Source organism: Mobula birostris, chromosome 6 (genome assembly GCF_030028105.1).
Source record: "Mobula birostris isolate sMobBir1 chromosome 6, sMobBir1.hap1, whole genome shotgun sequence".
NCBI lineage: Eukaryota > Metazoa > Chordata > Chondrichthyes > Myliobatiformes > Myliobatidae > Mobula > Mobula birostris.
Window position 1 is genome coordinate 69,813,256 of NC_092375.1, and position 21,172 is coordinate 69,834,427.

Genomic DNA, 21,172 nt, shown 5'->3' on the forward strand with positions numbered 1-21,172 from the left:
TCACTCCAAGACTTTATGACTCCATAGATCAAGGTCTTTAACAAGTTGAGCCTGTACAATACATACTGTATAAGGTGTATAAGCATAATTAAAAGGTAAATCAAAAAGCCAACAGTATCTAACTTCTTTAAGGGATTTTATTCATATAACAAATCCTTACCCGAGGTATTTCAGGTCATTATGGATAAGACATTAAAGGGAGTTCAATGCTACCTATGTTTTGAAAGCAACTTCCATAGCAGGAAATGTCTCTGAGTACTTGAAAATGTACTCAAAAGGCTTCGTGAGCAAAATAGTCAGCTCCAGAAGAGTAAATATCTTATCTGCTAATTCTTCCCTGTGCACCATCCCACTTATACACAGATGCCCACCTATGATGTCTTTATTTATAGATACTGTACTTACATCATATAATTAACAATAACTAAAAAATCCATTGCCTTTCTTTTGTGTACATAAACAAAGAGGAAGAACAACATTCATATAGAAGAGAAGGTACTAGCAGTTACATCTGGCCTCAGAACATTTCACTAATCCTTCTTTGGTTGATAATTGACCACAATAAGTTATTAATCCTTCTTGGACCCAAGTTTACAAATCCCAGAAGGGTGACCTCAAGAATGCATCTTCCTTTTTTTTAGAAGAATTATGGCACTGGATATTTAACATCTAAGCTCAATGCTGAGTAGATGTATTATCAAGACTTCCGTATGAAGCTACTGATACAGGCATAGAAAATGCAATGTATGCCATGCAATGGAGAGTGAATTCCCTGTAGCAGTGGTGGTATAGTAATCTATTGCACTTGGATACAATATTAAAGGAAGTATATGAGCATACTTTGAATGGGCTGATTCAGACACAGGAACTCTTTGGGCTTCCTACGTAATACTCTGTACCCTCAGCTATTGACTTCACTCAAGATCCAAAGGCCAGATACATTACAGAAACCTCAAATTTCAAAGTAAATTTTATTACCCAAGTACATATATGTCACCATATACAATTCTAAGATTCATTTTCTTGTGGGCATACTCAATAAATCTACAGAATAATAAACATAACAGATTCAATGAAAGACCACCCAACTAGGGCATTCAACCAGAGTGTAGAAGACAACAAACTGTGCTAATACAGCTGGCACCTGAGGTCCTGGGCGGACCCAGATGGGTTTAGTGGATCTCTTTTATGAGGAATCGATCAAAGATGAAACTGGATGGCACCCAGGACTTCTCCTCCAAGCCGTACCTTTTCTAGTCAACCAGGTACTGCACACCCCATCCATGATGATGTGAGTCCACCAACTGGTGAACTGTGCCCAGTGGACCAACTTTCACCATCCTAGGTTCTGGAGATGCAGGCTCAGATGAGTTGAGTGGTCCATGGACAACAGACTTGAGGAAGAACATATGGCAAGTAGATGTGATCCAGAGGGATGGTGTGTAACGTAAAGGATTAACTTAGTCACCAGTAGAAAGCTGTTTCCACCATGTCGGTCACTGTTTGGCCTGTTTGCATTGGACTTTCACACCACAGCACTGGCTTCCAGTTCCGGGCACAACAGAGGTATAAGAATAATATGTTTGAGAGCCTCACTTTCTTTTTGCTGGGGGCTCCCCTTCAGACTAGGTCACGCCCAGAGCTAAAGATCCATTGGGAAAATGTGCTGCAGAGAGAAGGACCTGCATGCACACTTAGATAGATACCTGTTTGTTGAGTGTTTTGTGTTGTAGTTGTGTATCTTGGGTGGGCTTAATAAATACCTGTTTGAGTTAGAAGTATTATTGAATGTTTGGTATTGTAGTTTCATAACTTAGAACTTGTTTGACTTAGATGCTTGGTTGAGTGTTTTACCCTTTGTTTGTAAATAAATAGTTAATGTTACTTGCAGCCCGTGTCTTCTGCTCCACTCACTGAACCCGCGAATTTGCTTCCATGTAACATTTGGTGTCGTCAGCAGAATTCAGTGACTGTAACAGGAGTTTAAAATGTTCAGGGGTAAGTGCAAGGAGATGACCCCTCATGTGAGAAGTGCCGAGTCCCAGGGTGGACCAATAACAGTGCTGGCTTTGGCAATCTCACCAATCTGCCACCACCCTCTGGCTAAAGAAATTTCTCCTCATCTCTGTTTTGAATGAATGCCTCTCTGTCCTGAGGCTATGCTCCCTTGTCCTGGATGCCCTCAGCATGGGAAACATCCCTTCCATATCTACTCTGTCTAGGCCTTTCAACATTCAAAAGGTTTCAAGGAGATCCCCCTTCATCCTTCTAAATTCCAGTGAGAACAGACCCAGAGCTATCAAACTCTCCTTGCATGATAACCCTTTAATTCTTGGAATCATCCTAGTGACCCTCTTCTGAACCCTTAGATGAGGAGCCCAAAACTGATCATAATGCTCAAGGTGAGGCCTCACTGGTGCCTTATAAAGCCTCAGCATCACATCTCTGCTCTTGTATTTTGAAATGAATGCTAACATTGCATTTGCCTTCCTCACCACCGACTCAACCGGGAAGTTAACCTTTAGGGTGTTCTGCACAAGGACTCCCAAGTTCCTTTGCATCTCAGATTTTTGGATTTTCTCCCCATTTAGAAAATAGTCTGCACATTTATTTTTCCTACTAAAGTGCATTTTATTTGCCACTTTCTTGCCCATTCTCCTGATCCGTCAAATTCCTTCTACATCCTACCTGTTTCCTCAACACTACCTGCCTCTCCACCAATCTTTGTATCATCTGCAAACTTGGCAACAAAGCCATCTATTCCATCATCTAAATCATTGACATACAGCATAAAAAGAAGTGGTCCCAACACCGACTCCTGCGGAACACCACTAGTCACTGGCAGCCAACCAGAAGATGATCCTTCTATTGCAGTCACTGACTCCTACCAATCAGCTAATGCTCTAACCACGTTAGTAACTTTTCTGTAATACTATGGGCTCTTAACTTGGTAAGCAGCTTCAGCGTGGCACCTTGTCAAAGGCCTTCTGAAAGTCCAAATATCTACTTGTAATCTCCTCGAAGAATTCTAACAGGTTCATCAGGCCAGATTTTCCCTTAAGGAAACCATGCTGACTTTGTCCTATCCTGTCCTGTATCACCAAGTACTCCATAACTTCATCCTTAACAATTGATCCAACATCTTCCCAACTGCTGAGGTCAGGCTAACTGATGTATAATTTCCTTTCTTCTGCCTTCCTACTTTCTTAATGAGTGGAGTAACATTTGCAATTTCCAATCCTCTGGTACGACGCCAGAGTCCAATGAATTTTGAAAGATCATTACTAACGCCTCCACAATCTCTATCGCCACATCTTTCAGAACTCTAGGGTACAGTTAATCTAGTTGGGGTAACTTGTCTACCCTTAGGACTGTCAGCTTTTTGAGCACCTTCTCCTTTGTAATAGTAACTGCACTCACCTCTCTTCCCTCACACTATTCAACATTTGACACACTGCTAGTGTCTTCCACACAGACTCTTGCAAGCTCATACCTGGCTTCACTGGTTCCTTCAAGATTACCCATCACATCAATCCAGTCATTTATCGTCTTCAGCTGTTAGCGTGTTACGCAGAAGCAGATTCGCAGATTAGGTAAGAGGACGGAAGACATCGATTGAGAGCAAGCACATTAACTATTTGTTTACAAGCAAACAGTGAATGACTCAAACAATCATTTAAGTCAAACAAGTACTTATAAGTTCCCCCAAGTTACACAACTACAATGCTAAACAGTCAACAAACAAGTATTCATCTAAGTGTGCGAGTGGGCCCTCCTTTTTGCAGCACACTTTTTCAATGGTCCTTCAGCCCTCGTCTTGACCCAGTCTGAAGTGCAGCCCCTAGAGAAAAGCGAACAAGTCTCTCACATGTGTTATTCTTATTACTCTGGGGTGCCCAGAACCGAAAGCCAACCAATGGGAGAGAGCTGCTACATCCTTTGGACTAGCTAATCAGCAGCCGACATGACGGAAGTGGCATTCGACCGTCAGGTAAGTTAGCCCTTCATGTTACATTGCACCTCTCAAAAGAAGCAACACTGTGTCATTTGGCCCTCAGACTAGTATAAATCACGCAAACACCCCACTAATCACATCTAAAATGCAAAATTACAATACTCCGTACTATAAGCCTAATAGTCTCTAGGGTGTTCCACCAAACTCATAGCCAATCGCCCCCCCCCCCACACACAAAGTCCATCAGCCTCCACCCCTGCCCCTGGAGTGGGAAAATCAGGTTTGTAATGGATCTCAAGAGAGTGAGCTTGTTGAATGCCTATAAGATGACCTTTTAGAGTAGTTTGTCTTTGGGCCTACTAGGGGATCAGCTATACTGAATTAAATGTTATGTAGTGAACTGGAGGCAATTAGGGAGCTTAAGGTAAAAGAACCCTTTGGAGACAGTGATCATAATACAAGTTAGTTCAACTTGAAATTTGATGGGGAGTAAGTGAAGTCTGACATAGCAGTATTTCAGTATGGTAGGAGAAGGTGAAGATTTCAGGTGGACAGCCAGTCATGATCCCCAAGCCAGAGTAGTCTGGCTGAGCACCACCAGCAGTTGAGCTGGTGGCAGTAGGCACAGCTTGCAGCTAGGAAGCCCTCCATGCCCTCTTCCAAATATTCTGGCAGCAATGAACCAATTAACTGTTGGCTCCTCCGTAGGAACATTGGGATTGGTAGCCATGAAGATCTTCAAAAGGTGACATACCCATGACAGAGGAGGTGCGTAGATTATGGAACATCTCGGCCACGAACAGATACTTCCTGCATGCGGAGGAAGGGTTAAAGAAGGTGGCTGATTGGCTTCTTCTGATGAACTGTTGGTCTGCAGGTGACAGCTGGAGGACAAACTCACTGTAGGTTAATTAGTCATTGTAAATTGTCACGTGATTAAGTTAGGATTAAATCGCTGTTGTTGGGGGATGCTGGGGCAGTGCAGCTCGAGGGGCAGGGAGGGTCTATTCCATGCTGAATATAGATCTCTAAATAAAATAAATAAATAAATATGTACTTGTCACACAGATCACACAACCTCAGAACTTTTCAGCAATGGCAGGAATATCACATAGACACATGGTGGCAAATACTTTACCCTCTCTCTTGTATGACAAGATGGGGAGCAATCACAGCCAGCTGTGGGGCCCTGTGGACCCAGGTTATGTTGTTACGAAGAAATGGTTTAGAGAATCATGGGTTTGGAGCCTCACAGCCCACACCAGTAGTAAATCACTGATTGCTGAAAAGTGTGATGATATTTGAAGAGCCTTTAAGTTACAAATATGTATTCCACTGCATCAGTTTGAACAATATCTGATCAAACAATGCAGTGCCATGAAGCAGAATAGCACTGGCTGCATGTTTAAAATCTGATTTCTATAGTTGTAAAGCAGATGACAAGGCACTTTACCTACCATATTGGATATTTAGGTCCATTATCCAAGGACAAATTTCTACTCATTTTTATAATTACAGTAATTCAATCCACATGCATAGGACTTGGTAACTCCAGGAATGATCCTATTGAAAGAGAGAGAGAGAGAGAGGCCTCTATCTGATTAGATGCTGTAATTGTAAAGATATTGGGAAATTCTACTTGCATGTATGTATCATGGCCAAACCAGTTGCTTGCAAAAGTTTTGAAGAGAGCTAACATATGGATCATGAGATTTGATCATATTTCTAGAAATACCTCTTGGTGCCAGCATGAGCAGAAGTGTTCATGTTCTTTACTTGAGAAGGCAACCTGAGTATGATACAGAATTTATTAGTGGTTAACTGTTGGAAGAAATACTTGATGTAACATGATCAGATCTAAAAATTATCCTCATGGCTATAGGTACTGGTTTGTTACTCAACAATTGGATGAACCAGTAAAGAGTTTTTTCTTTCCAGGAACATGTAGATTTGCCTGCAGCTGAATCCCACATATTCAGCATTCCATGAAAAAACAAATTATTACATTTGAGAAAATCTGAGGAAATCTGAGAATATTATAAAGTTGACAGAATGTGTTCAATTTTGGGTCCCCATAATCTAATATCCTCCGAGTCATTATGTTTCAGGGCTGTAGGAGCAAGGAGAGACAATTTCCGTACTAAATATGATCTTGCCTGTAAGAAAGCGGCACTGAACAACGTTACTAAAAGTACAAATATTAAAATTAAACTACAGAAAAAGCAACATTTCTTCCTGGAATTTGAGTTTGCCTTACTCTGAAAACAGCAATGCATTCCGGATGTATTATAATGGGGCAATGTATCTATGAGATCTTCCTCAAGTGAAAAGGATTTTTTTCATTGCTTTTCAGATCCTAACTTGTGTTTTATTTTTTGAATGCATCTCAGCCGCCTTCCAGTCAGGGTGTCGAGGTTCCCCGGTGGACCCATGTACTTGTCTAACATTGGTGTAGCAATCTTGTGTGCTCCTATTTTCGTGATTGGCACTTTATTTATGGACAAGTGCAATTCACGGACAAGTGTAGCCTACTTTGCCTTGAGAGTGGAGCCGTTTTGCCAGGCCTCCTTAATCCCTAGATTTCTTCACTCCACTATGCCACTCGATTGCGGCTGGAATGAATTGCTGTAGTCTACTTGAATGCCTGTTGGTTGACCCTTGGTTGGCATGAATGCCAGCAGGGATGCCAGCATATGGGAATATGGAGTTATGGAGTTTTGGAGTGAAGTGGCGGTTGCAGTCTCACTACAAGAAGTTGTAGAGACTAACCACATATATCCCATACAAAGACCAATTATCACAAGAGTATATCTATTGGTTTCTGATAAGTTGGATTACCTTAAGAAGCCAGAAATTGGCCTATATAATCAACTTGCATGCCTTGGTGTAGTTGGTTTTGTTCGTCTTATTGGAGGTGGTCTTGTGACTGTTCTTTTATTATGGGACAAACATTATTTGCAATCACTCAACTTGCAAGACCACCAGTATAACATGGCAAATTTCATATGAGTGGCTTGTCCACCACCACGATTGTGTCCAAATCCTGGGTGAGCTTCTTGAATCAGTGCTTCCTACTTGTGGACAGGAAGTATTTGCTTCTTATCTTTAATTAGGATGGCATACACAAACCTTAGCTCTTACTTGTGGCTCAAAGCAGCTGTTTGGAAGTGACAGCAGCCACACCCCAGTACACTGCTTCGACAAGCCGGCTAATCCAGGTGAGGTCAGCTGGTGGCCTCGTTCCCTGGTGAGTTCGGGACATGCCTGACCCAGCACGCGAAGTCAGACTGGGCGAATGAGATCTACAGTGGGGTCCAACAGTCAGGAAGGTGGTTCTACAATGCTCTGAGGAGAGCAAAGGGCATGACAAGGCACAGAAGATGTCATGGTTATCCACTGCAACCGAGGAAGACCCCAGTTTGTGATGCTTGTTCATACCACTGTACTCGGACTTCTGAGGTCAAGAAAGTGGAACTGATCCAGTGCCACAGCTTTTCCACTTTAAAAACTCTCTTGCACGGGTTTCCTGTCATTGCTGGACATGACAAACAACTCCACCCAAACCTTACTTGCACCATCACCTTCGTATTTGTACCGTGTTGGAAATTCTCAAAACATCGTCCAAGTTACTTAGTTATTTGTTGCTTAGGTATTAACAAAACCCGACCTCCTTTATCGTAGTATGGTCTATCCTAACGGCTTCTTAACTTGTTCATTGGCTAGATATTACCATAGCTGTGCAGGAAGACTGCAGTATGTCCCAGGATGTGTAACATCTGTACTCATGATCAATAATAATTCATCAATATTCTTCCACGTGGACAAATGTGGAAGCAGTCTACCTCTGTGTTTTCTCCAGCTGCTAGTTGAGCAGCTGGGAAGATCTCTTTGTACCACATTCCTAACAAAATCAAAATTAGTAAATATCAAGACCAGTTATGTCTTATTTACTTGTTTTAAATATTTTTCCCAGGGCTTTGCCTTTGCAAATTGAGCTGCATGATTCTCACAAGGCACTTGCAACTCATGTGATTCAAATTCAGTTTCCAATAAAAAAATTTCCTTTTATAATCAGGAGCTGGGATTATAACTGAGTGGATCCATCTTTCTAGAATTTCATTGTTGATAGGTCACTGCATCATATTTGAGAATAGTTCTCTAAAGGATATTATGCTATATTGGGTCATGGAGAATATGGTTCTGCATCTTCTATGACAGGTAAGAATTGTAAGTCATAGCCCACAGGAACACATTCCCACTTTAAGATGTCATCTTGTAAAAGTATTTGCTATTCCCCACATCTAGCTATGGTAGCTCTCCGTTCACTTGTTGGTAATTTGCTTTCATTTTGTAAAGCTGCAAAATCTGTTTTGTATAATAATTGGTTTGTCCTCTTGCAGTGGTCATACTGCAATAAGTGTATGAAATACATGGTAAGGCAGTAATTTCCTGTTCTGTTGGGGTGAAATTCTATGAGGCTTAGTGTATGGGGGCTTGTGTTTCTTCTCCCTCATTATATAGCCAATGGCAACAGCGGTTTTTGAAGAAATACAAATTTGAAAAAGGAGAGATTTTGTTAGGTCTCTTGTCCTGAGGTCTATTGCATGCTGAACTGCATTCATCAATTTCTCTGGTGCCTCATAATCCTCTGGGGGTAAAAACAAAAGGATTTTCATTTTTCATTCATTCATTATGTGCCATGTTGTATGACACAGGTGGTCATGGTCCCATGATCATGATTGTTCTGGGCAAATTTTTCTACAGAAGTGGTTTGTCATTGCCTTCTTCTGGGCAGTGTCTTTACAAGACGGTGAGCCCAGCCATTATCAATACTCTTCAAAGATTGTCTGCCTGGTATTACCAAGACTTGTGATATGCACCAGCTGCTCATATGACCCTGATTTGGGGGGGCTAAGTAGGTGCTACACCTTACCCAAGGGTGACCTGCAGGCTAGCAGAGGGAAGGAGCATATCCTCCTTTGGTAGAGATGTATCTTCACCCCACCACCCTTTTGTGTACATCTCTTGTATAATGGCTTTGACAATTGACTATAGTCAGTTATGAAATCTCTCGCATAATTCTATAGGTCTAGGGTTGATTGTAAGGCTTTTAGCATCTTTGGAGATCCTAATCAAGCAATTTTTGTCTAAATTCAGGGATTAAACTATGTCCCTGATTGGTAATTGTCATGCCTAGGAAATTTATTCTGTTGAGATTTTTTGTGTTAATTACATAGCCTCTGGCCCAGAAGAAGTATCTTTCTAAGACTTCCTTCCGTAAAGAAAGGAGGTGAAGCTAAAGGTTGTGGCCTATACCTAGTGCTTAACCATCTAGGTTGTGGGTGAAAATTTCTTCCCGAGGCAAGCAGTCTCCAGGGAACTCCTTTGATTTGTCGATTACATCTTCCCTGCCATGGGGCTGGTGTAGAAGAATGCTGTGAATGCGATTGACCCGAGGAATGAGGTTGGTATGCTGACTTTATTACTGAGCCTTTGTTACCTTCAGGGGGAAAAGGGGATGATCCTGTGCCAGCTCCTCATTGCCCTTGTGTGGGAACAAGCCACCACCATGTGGGTGTGTAGGGTTCCTTCAACAATCTGAAGTTGTTCATATATCAGGTGTCGATTAATGGCTATTCCAAATATGGTGCAGAGATTTTCACTAGGGTAAAGAGATAAAACTATAGAACCAGAACTAGGTCCCAATCTGCCCTTGTCATTTGTTCTCCAATCTTATAAGCTTTTATTAAGCCCTGGCTTTTGATTACTTTACTCAATGCAGTACTGAGTCCGCTGCGTACATCTCCACCTTTTATTTGTTTATAAATCCACGCATATACCTGATATGGATTTCCACACTCATTTGGAGGTGGTACTGAGGCTATGGGAATAACGTTAATGAGAATTGCTGAATATATTGGGGAGTGTCACTGGCCCAGATGGACTGTAACCTCCCGACATTTTGAAGTAACCAATTCAGAATTACTTTGACATCAGCTGAAGGTGTGGCACATACTACCTGCACCCTCTGAATAGTCAAAGGTCCAAGAAATTGCTAAGAAGTTTATACTGGGGAAGCTACAGTGGCTCTATAGGAACCTGTCCTTGTATTCTCCTTTTACTGGCTTTAGTCAACCTTTTTACTAATTCTAGTGCACGTTCCCAAGCCATCTGTTCTCCAGGCCTCATTAGTATCTCTATGGTTTACTGTTACGGGGGCTACCTCAAATGTGCCTGGAAGATATGTATGATATCCCCATGCGTCAGGATTAAGATATGGGGCATCAGGTTCTATCACAAAAGTATGTGGTCCCCACCTGGGTGCTTAGCTTCTACCTAAAAAGAGGCCAATTTGTTGTATCCAGGTATGAATTATTGCTGCATTTTTGGGATCTGGTACAAATTGTGATGGTCTGAGACCAGCAGGTTGTACAGTTGGGTTTAATCTGTCTGATCTGCATCCCACTCTGTGTTCTATCCCTTCATCATTCCAGTCTCTGACTTGAAGAATAAAATAGTTATCATGTTTAATTTAAGGAGCATTTGGAGTATTAGCTCATATTTCTGCTATACTATTAAGTAATTCCTAATAACGACCATCATTTGCTTGTGTAGTTGTGGAAAGCCAAGATGTCAACCATTTTATAGCACTGGGTGGGGTGCCATAGCACTTGTTGAGAGCTCTCTGAGTTGGAATACTCCTAAGTAATAATTCTATCTAAAAAAACTTTTGATGTATCATAACCACATTTATTTTATTGTTACACATTCAAATCCAAACAACATTCATGAAACGCATTTCTATATTAAGCATTTCCAAATTACAACTATTTCTAAAACACAAAACATTTCCAAAACACAGATACAATTCCTATAAACTAAAAAGACATACCAGCAATGGGGTAATAAATTGTCCAGCACTGAAGTGAAGCCAGAGGAATGGACTCTGGTTCACCCTCTTTTTCTTTCATGCTTCTTGATGATCCTTTCCCCATTCCTGATAAGCCTGAATTGCATCTACATTTATACAATGCCTTCGCCACTTAGGGGACTTCACCTACATATATTTCCTCAGATGCCCTTTTTACACAAACCGTCTGAAAGCCCTTTTGGAGACACAGATTCCAGCTATCCATAATTAATGCTGTAAAGCTAACTTCCTTGAGTACATAACCTCCCAACTATAAACACATCAATTATTTGATATGCTGAATGATATTATCCAACTGGTCTGCAAGCTTCTTGAACAAGGCAACTTAGTAAGAGTTCAAAACGCAAACATGAGGAAATCTGCCAATGCTGGAATTTCAAGCAACACACATAAAAGTTGCTGGTGAACGCAGCAGGCCAGGCAGCATCTCTAGGAAGAGGTACGGTCGACATTTCGGGCCGAGACCCTTCGTCAGGATGACCACGGGTCTCGGCCCAAAACGTTGACTGTACCGCTTCCTAGAAATGCTGCCTGGCCTGCTGCGTTCACCAGCAACTTTTATGTGTGTTGCTTAGTAAGAGTTGTCTGTTTTGAAACAAGGCAAATTAAATAATTTAAATGGTTCTGAAAAAGCCATTGTGTTATCCACTTTGGTGGCAAAAATAGGAAAACAGATTATTATCTGAATGGTGGCCGATTAGGAAAAGGGGAGGTGCAACGAGACCTGGGTGTCATTATACACCAGTCATTGAAAGTGGGCATGCAGGTACAGCAGGTGGTGAAAAAGGCGAATGGTATGCTGGCATTTATAGCGAGAGGATTTGAGTACAGGAGCAGGGAGGTACTACTGCAGTTGTACAAGGCCTTGGTGAGACCACACCTGGAGTATTGTGTGCAGTTTTGGTCCCCTAATCTGAGGAAAGACATCCTTGCCATAGAGGGAGTACAAAGAAGGTTCACCAGATTGATTCCTGGGATGGCAGGACTTTCATATGAAGAAAGACTGGATGAACTAGGCTTGTACTCGTTGGAATTTAGAAGATTTGGGGGGGATCTGATTGAAACATATAAAATCCTAAAGGGATTGGACAGGCTAGATGCAGGAAGATCTTTCCCGATGTTGGAGAAGTCCAGAATGAGGGGTCACAGTTTGAGGATAAAGGGGAAGCCTTTTAGGACTGAGATTAGGAAAAACTTCTTCACACAGAGAGTGGTGAATCTGTGGAATTCTCTGCCACAGGAAACAGTTGAGGCCGGTTCATTGGCTATACTTAAGAGGGAGTTAGATATGGCCCTTGTGGCTACGGGGATCAGGGGGTATGGAGGGAAGGTTGGTGCAGGGTTCTGAGTTGGATGATCAGCCATGATCATAATAAATGGTGGTGCAGGCTTGAAGGGCCAAATGGCCTACCCCTGCACCTATTTTCTATGTTTCTATGTTTCTATGTTATACGGCACCTCTTAAGCAGCAAGACTGGATGCTATGAGCCAGCAAGTCTGAGCTATAAACAGAGCTGTCTGCAAAGCTGCTCTGTAGACAATACTTCATTTTAACTTCAAGCTGATTACTGCTTTCCAGTTACATTTTAAGAACTTACGGCTGGCTCTCATTTACGACCAGAAGCTAAACAATTTTAGTTGGAAGTTTACTGATATCTGTTTGAACTTGAAAAGTGGCAGCTGCTGTGTATGGGAAGCAGTCTTGGCAAAACATGAGGCCCCCGGCCCAGGAAGAAAATATCATTCACAATGGCATGAACTTTGATTTCTCTAACTTCCAGTAATTTTTCCCCTCTCTCTTTTTCCATTTCCCATTCTGGCCCCCCACTTATGCCTTCTTTTCTTTCCTACCAATTACCACCCCTAGTGCCTTTCATCTTCCCTTTGCTTCATAGTCCACTCTCCTCTCCTATCAGATTCCTTCTTCTTCAGCCTTTTACCTTCTCCACCTATCACCTGCCAGCTTCTCACTTCATTCCCCCCCCACCCCCGCATCCATCTTCCTCCTTACCTGGTTTCACCTATCACCTGGCAGTTAGTACGCCTTTTCCATTCCCCCAACTTTTCTTTATTCTGGATTCTTCCCCCTTCTTTTCCAGTGTTGATGTCTCAGCCTGAAACATCCAGTCCTTTCCTCTCCATAGATGCTACCTGGCTGGCTGAGTTTCTCCAGCATTCTGTGCGTCTTGCTCTGGATTTTCAACATCTGCAGAGTGTTAAATTGTTCCATGTGGATGGTAAACAAAACAAACACAACGAAGCTGTAACTTATAAAAAAAAACTGGAATGTGGTGTCCAGCAGTCACATTTTAACACTTTCTTTGGTTTAGATTGACTCCCACACTACAATAACTAATTACCGAACTTCGGGAATACATTTTGAAACCGCTACCTGATGCACTGCTGAATTCAATGGTGCAGAGCTGTCTGCTGCAAGGATACATTATAATTCCGAAGTTCATTGCAGTTAGCCATGTTCTCTAAATAACCACCTCATCTCACATCCCGATTAAGCGGTGTGTGAAAATCCAAAGAAAGGAGTCTTTGACATGGGTGGGCTAGAAAGGAGCAGCGGCATCACGACTTCCTGATAAGGTTCTGGACTGCTGCAGACGCCTGGTTCTTTGACATGGTTCGAAGACGGGTGCAATGATTTGGTGTCTTTTCCGTTCCTACAGCGACCCTGTGGAATCCAAGGTGTTCAGTTGGGAAACTAGTAAATACCATAGTAAAATAAACTATTACTTAATCAGTAAAGAATTTAACACAAGACAATAAATCTTAAGCATTTCCAGCATTTTCATTGCAAAGTTCACATCTCCAGTTTACAACATCAGTTTACAACATCACCGGACATGTGAAAGCCGTGGCATTGCCAGTGGAAATGAGGATTAGGTACGAGTTTGGGATTTATCTCTCACTTGCTGGCTGCTTTCTTCGTGTCGCTGCCGTAAGGCTGCTGAGCTTGGACGCAGCGACGAGAAGAGTGCTTTCCGACCGTGTGGTGTATCTCTGCCTCTCTCTCTCTCCACACACAGACAAGATTCAGCTACCGATTCGTGCCGCTACCCAGAGCTCAGCCTGAGCCAACGGGACACGGCGCTGTCTAACTCCCGCCCCGGGAGAGGTAGAGAGCTGGTGCGTGTGTATTTAATTCTGCCGACTCAGACCGAATGTGTTGTGTTTGGTGCATTAAGGAGGGGACAGACGGCGAAATAGGCTGGGATTGCTCGACACTGTAACCTGCCATGGAATGGGGGAAGAGCCGCCGAGTGCTGGATCCCAACAAGCCCTGTCACTTGATTTAGTGGGAAAGGGAGAGCGTGAGGACGATGGGAGCCACCATGTGCTGCGACTCGACCGCGTTACCGAGGGATAGGACGCCTGCACTTTGGCTCCTCTTGTATATATTCATCGTGACCTCGCAGAGTTCTCAACAAGTCCTCAGGATCGGTAAGTTTCTTCCCACCCATCTTCATTGGCTGTCGGTGTACATTGCACTCCCTCCGCCGTCAATATCCGCAGAGAGACTTTCGGTAACTTAAGTGTTTTTTTTGTCTCATAGGTAAGTATGCGTGCGTATGGTTTGGTTGGAAACCGATATAAAGTGGAAGCTACGTGTGTTGGTGATGCCTCGAGAGCTTGAATTGAGCGCGCAGTATAGGCGGCAAAGCGCTGACTCAGATAAGAGATAAGAGATTGTATACAGATCTCGAGTGTGCTTTTTGGAAAGTTGGGATCAGAACTATAGTTTTCGTTGTATTTTATTTCCGGACTTGGTTCCGAAACCACCACTTACGATTGGACAATACTGAGAACCATGGAAATCGGAAATTCAAACAGAAAATGTTTGTAGAGCTTGGGCTAGGCAACGGCTAAAGTTTCAAGTCGACGACCTTTCAATAGAATTGGGTGCAACTTATTTTAAGCTCAGTTCTTTTGAACGATCCTCGGACAGAAACATTAACTGCCTTCGTCCCTCTGCAGCCGCTGCTCGTCTTGTTGAGCATTTTTAGCGTTTTTCATCCCATGAGGATGAGAATCATGGGAAAAGCACCTCGATCAAGGCTTGTATTAGCCCCAGAATTTAAAAAAAACACTTCCACAGTGAGAACAGGCCAGTACTGACCGCATTCCACGGTAGTCCGGCTTTATTTTTAACATGAATGTTTCTCTGTGCGTGACAGCAGAACGCTGCTTCTCGAGCGGGTATTAATAAATATCTGCGATGTTCCACACACTGTATTAGCACTGAAGCCAGAATTTAGTGTTCTTTTATAAAATTACTAGGTGCCTTTTATGAGCTGTGCAGTCCTCCGGAGGTTAAGAATTAGTACAGTACATGCGTACGAGTCACTAGTCAACGTGGACACACATTTCAATTAGACGAATGAAGCCGCAATACTGTATTTACCGCTCAAGCAACTCGCTCAGGTGGCAGCGGGAACTCTCTTGCACCACACCTGCTAAGATTGGCAGCCGCCAGAAAAAAATGCCGAGAATGTGTCTCAATTAAAGCTCTGTGTTTTCTTAATCACTTACCCGCGTGGATTTTTTATTAGTGAAATCCGCTAAATATGTCATATCTCCTGAAACACGTCCCAGATGGCTCCGAATCGAATTATCATGTCCTACTTAGTAATTTCAGATTCTACTTTTGATCTTGGTAGATAACATGATTAAATATTTCTCCAAGCTGCCTGTGCAGTGCGTGTTATCTCCTTTCGCCAAATGTCTGATGTGACTAGAAACTCTTTAAGTGTCTACCAGTCTCATAAGTTTGACACGAATCAAAGGTCCATCAGCACAGACCAGGAAAATTGTTTCCATTCAATTCAAGGCATCTGCCATCCTAAACCAATTAAATCGAACGCCCAAATGATACAAATCTGTTTTCTGTGAGTTTGTTTACTTAGCACTAATTTCATAATTAAGATCAGGAGAACCAGTAGCTTTAGTGTTGCTCTTCACTGGAATGGAAAATATTGAAGCGGTGGACTGAGACAGTGTGACCTTATCAAAATAAATACTAGGATTTCAGTAAAGTCTTTTGATCAGTACCCAATCCTTAGTGTATGTCCTGAATGGAAATTGAAAAATTTCCCTTTTGTTCTTATTTGCATTGTAATGTTTTTCAAAGAGGTGACACGTTAAGCAGATGTGAATTTTCCTTTCATGAACCTTGCATTAAACATGATACCTGAAGAAAATGAAAATAAAAAGATCAAATATCACTGCTTTAGGTTTAAGTTGGAACTCTGAGTGTTGCTGTCACTATTTTTATTTAAGATTTAAAAGTACATAAACTGGCACTCAGTTCTCATGTGGAATGGTCGTTCATTTCAAATATATTGGATTTATGGACCCAATCCTGAGTTAGTTCACTTCGATCTTCTCACATCTGCACTCAGCTAGATTGGCAGATCCCTTATTTTACCTGCTTGCTCTTCGGAGATGGACATTATTAAGCGTAGAATGGCTGGGTAGTATGAGCTATCTGGTTCAGCTTTTGAAAAGCGGGCAGTGATTAATGGCGTTGAATAAAGCCCTCTGAATTTGCATTGCTTATAAGAGCTGTTGGCAGGCTTCATAGTAGGCTACAGGTCATTCCTGCCTGCAGCTCTACTGGTCTTTTTTGAACTGTGCAGAGGATCGTGGGGGAGAATTAAAAAAAACGGTGCTGCCATCATGGTCAATTCAGCAGATGGAGCTCCTGATCTCAACAGATTCTGGCAAGTGGTAGGGTGGAAGTGATTGTGATTGCTTCCTCAGGTATGGGAAGGAAGGGGGTTGCTGGAGAGATATGAGGATATTGGATAGGGCAAAGGAATTGGTAAAGAAATCCTGCAGCAGTAACTTCCCAGCTGTTAGTACAAAAAGATCGCAGCAGACGTCTACAGGCAGATTAGCTTTCTATCTGTTCATTTGCAAAACAACTGAAGATCAGGAAGAAGAATGAAACAAAATATATTGGTGAGCATTGTAGAGTGTATGAAGTTCATCGGAGATGAGTGTGCAGTTGGAATGGATGGCTACAGCTGAGAGAACCACGATCAGTCCTATAACGGCGACCTGCAACTTTCATCCGGTGAAGGAAAGTCCTTCCCCGCGGGATTAGCAAAAAAGATTTGGCAGAAAGCTATTGGGAACCGAGTTTAATCATATGCTGGAGGCAGATTACAGAAAAGGAAATAATGGAGGGAATAATCTTCTAAAAATAAGCTTTTCGTTATTGGCAGATGTTAATAAAATAGACTGTAATCAAACCTCAGCAAATAGTTTTCCGGGAAATTGCAACATATTTCGTTCAGTAACGCTTACTGATGTGGTCAATTTGCTATTTCAACGAAGTAAATTTTAAGTCTCATCCTTTCACTGGTTAATTGTAAATTTAACAAAAAGGTCAATGTCACCTTCTGTTATATTTTATGCCACTTTTAATTTTTTGTTTGCTTTTGTTCCTACATGATGGTTGATAGTGATGAATCAAAATTCTGGACAATAGCTCAGAATTCATAGTGCATTGAATTACATTTCTACCTTTCCTTTCTTGTGTTATCGTTACCCAGTGAAAGGCAGTTCAGAAAAGGACACTTCCTGATTTTAGCAATAAATTTTTATCCTGCCAGAATGAAATATTATTCCCATTTATACCTCCACTGGACTCATTTTTTATTTCTTTACCCACCCACTTCTACCTTGCCACATCATTTCTTCTGTGAATAAGTATTTCTGGCCTTTCACCATATAACAGGCCAAATATTTTTTTTTCTTCAGGTATTCTCCATTCCTCTTCACTGAAAATTTGTTTCATTTTTAATTTTTTCTAGTTCCGATGAGAGCCCTTTTCCTGATGCACTGTGTATTTTCAGTTTTTCACGGTTTTGATTTTCAATAGCAAATTTGATTCCGCTTTTGGTAGAAATTTTACTTACTCATTTGTAGAATTAAATTAAATATTTTTCCACTTAGTATGATTTTGCTTTCATGCCCATTTAAAGTCCCACTTCTTTCAAACTTTCTCAATTCAGTTGCCTTTTCTCTCAGGTTGTCCTCTTATTTGATAAGACCATACAACCGCTAGACATAGGAGCAGAATTAGACAGTCAACCCATCAAGTCCGCTCTACCATTCCATCATGGGTGATTTATTAACCCTCTCAATCCCATTCTCCAGCACTTTTCCTGCAACCATTAACACCCTTACTAATCAAAAATCTATCAACCTCCACTTTAAATATAGATTAGATTAGATGAGATTCAAGTTTATTGTCATTGTGCCGAGTACAGATACAAAACCAATGAAACACATTTAGCATCTGACCAGAAATGCAAAGAATATTGTTATTTACAAAATAACTGCAAATAAAAATACCCAATGGATTGGCCTCCACAGCCATCCGGGGCAATGAATTCCACAGATTCACCACCCTCTGGCTAAAGAACTTCCTCCTCATCTCAGTTTTAAAGGGACATTCTTCTATTCTGATGCTGTCCCCTCTGGTGCTAAACTCTCCAACTATAGGAAACATCCTCTCCACTTCCACTCTATTTAGTCCTTTCATTATTTGATAGGTTTCAATGAGATCCTCCCTCCCCCACCAGTTTCTTCTAAAATCCAGCAAACACAGACCCATAACCATCCAAACACTGCTCAGATGTTAAGTTTTTTAATTTCAGGGATTACTCTTGTGAATTTCCTCTGGGCCCTCTCCAAAGCCAGCACATCTTTTCTTAGGTAAGAGCTCAGAACTGCTCACAATACTACAAGACTGGTCTGACCAGTGTCTTAAAGCCTCAATCTCTTTGGTCAGAACACTTCTGGAGTATTATAATTGTGTCTTCCTGGTGGCTTCTTCTCAGTTCTGTTTTTGCTGGATTTGCATTCATTGCTAATCATAATGAATGTTAATTTCAATCTGTTCTTGCCTGTAATGGCAAAAACTGAGATAAAATAGAAGAAAAATGCAGACTAAAATTAGCTTTGTACTCAGACTAGAGAGAAGGATGAGCAGAAAGGAAATGGTTTTAAAAACAAAATGATTTTTTTGCCACCTGTGCTTCTTGTACATTTTAATTTGGAAAAAATAAAAGTATTAAGTACTGCTAAGAGAGGTAAATGTATTAGATTGAGTCAAAATATGTTTTGTTTTATTCTCTTGATTGAATTAGATTACATTGATTTTATGCTCTCATGGTTAAATTGCAAAGTCACTGATAAATATAGAAGATTTCATTTATTCGATATTTTAAATGGATTTTGTGTCATTAATTAGAAATTTTAAAATAATATTTTGGGTAAAACAATTTCTCACAGTTAGCAACCATTTTGCATAACTGGATTCATTTGCTTCCTTTCCCTTTAAATAGAAACAGTGGAAAATAAATTGTTTCACGATCTCGTAAATATTTAATGGTTGTTGTGATCACTGGGATTGACCTCACATTGCCATCATCCACTATCTTCTCATTTTGGCCCTTAAACTTTTAAAAATTGATTTTGTCACGCTCATGGATTTACGCAGGATAGGCTCCATGAGCTTTCCAGGTCTGGTAACTCAACTCCTATGAGGGAACAAAGAAATTATTTTTATTAAAGATTACCTGTCATCAAGACTTCTACTCATGCTTTGCACAGCTATTAAATGAGCTTTCCTGATCAAAAAAAAAATATCAATTCAGTCTCATGGATGAATGCAAATCTGAAAAGCTTGCTCCTTTTAATTCCTCATCACTTAGGTCTACTGGCAAGATCAGCATTTTTTTACTTAGAGATACAGCACGGTAACCGGCCCTTCTGGCCCACGAAGCCTGCACTGCCCAATTACTTGCACGTGACCAATTAACCTATTTAATCCATATGTCTTTGGACAGTGGGAGGCAACCGGAGCACCCGGAGGAAACCCATGCAGTCTTGCAAGAATGTATAAACTGCTTACCTCTTGCCCATCTCTTTTTTTGTAATTTATTTTTTGTTGAATTTCATCATCAATCAAACATTTCCACAAGATGTATTTCAGATACTCTACATATATATATCATATAATCATATTTGTCACAAATTTCCACTTAATATTTATCTGAGGTATACATTTATAGAAAGGAGAGGAAAGAAAGAACAATCAAAAGAAGAAATCTATGTACAGAGTAGGGAGTGATCTTTTTTTTACAACATATTCATTGACTTGTGAGAATAAAATCAGGCTTATGAGGTGTTATGTGGCTAAACCATTTTTTCCAGTATGAATAAAATTGTTCCAACTTATGATTAACAGATACTGTTATCTTCTCCATTTTGTAAATGTTCATTGTAATTTCCATCCATACATTTAAAGTTGGGCTCTCTGTGATAACCATTTCCTGATAAGGGTCTTTTTACCAGCCACCGGCAGTACATTCATTAAATATTTATCTCTTTTCAACCATTCTTGAGGTATATACCCAAAATATATGGTCTTACTCTCTGAGGGTATTTCACATTTAAAGATGTCTTGTAGGGCATTGTGTATCCCACTCCAATAGTCTTTGATAACAGGGCATTCCCAGAAAATATGATAATAGCCTGCATTCTAATTTCCACAATTTCTCCAGCAAACAGGGGGGTTACTATCATAATGGGATTTCTGAGAGGGTGTAATAAAATATCTTATCAACTTTTTCCACCGGAACTCCCTCCATTTCTGTGAACTGGTACACTTCCATTGATACCTCCATATTATTGTCCAGTCTTCCTCAGATATTATTATCCCTCCTTCCTTTTCCCATTTTGTTTTAATGTATGAAGTCGAATGTGTTTTAAGATTTGACAAACCCTTATACATGCTTGAAATTATTCTACCACCGTTGTCTGAATTATATGCTTTTCTAAATCGCTCTATCAGAAGGTGCAGGTGAGCAACCTTAACACTTCGCAGAGCTTCTTGGCCCCACTGAATGGACTAACAGCCAGCAGTTCCATGGAGAACAGCTCGTAGTGTGCAGGTTGTCCACAGTACATCTGTGACTTTTGCATTTCCAAATGTGGAAGTCCAAGATGAGCTGGAGGTCATCCACCCAGTGTACAAATAGTGAACTCATTTATTGAAATGGAATTGCCAAACTTGGGAAATGGTTGATTCAAACAAGATTCTGAGTTCTTTTTATTTGACTTGCTTTCAATATTTTTATTGAGTTTTTTATTTTAATGTTTCAGTTACCTAAATCTATAAATCTGTTTTAGTAATTGGATTGTTATTGTCACATGTAGCGAAATACAGTAATAAACTTTGTTTTGCATGCCTTCTATAC

The 21,172-nt window shown here is 40.9% G+C and overlaps 1 protein-coding gene across 1 annotated transcript in view; it reads left to right on the top strand.

Moving 5' to 3' along the window:
• Positions 1-13,982: 13,982 nt before the first annotated feature.
• LOC140199091 (glutamate receptor ionotropic, kainate 1-like) overlaps positions 13,983-21,172 on the top strand; it is a 369,321-nt gene continuing 362,131 nt past the window's right edge. The window contains exon 1 of the mRNA XM_072260588.1: positions 13,983-14,339. Coding sequence (XP_072116689.1) covers positions 14,219-14,339 — 121 coding nt within the window. The 5' untranslated portion in view covers positions 13,983-14,218. The remainder of the gene's footprint in view (positions 14,340-21,172) is intronic.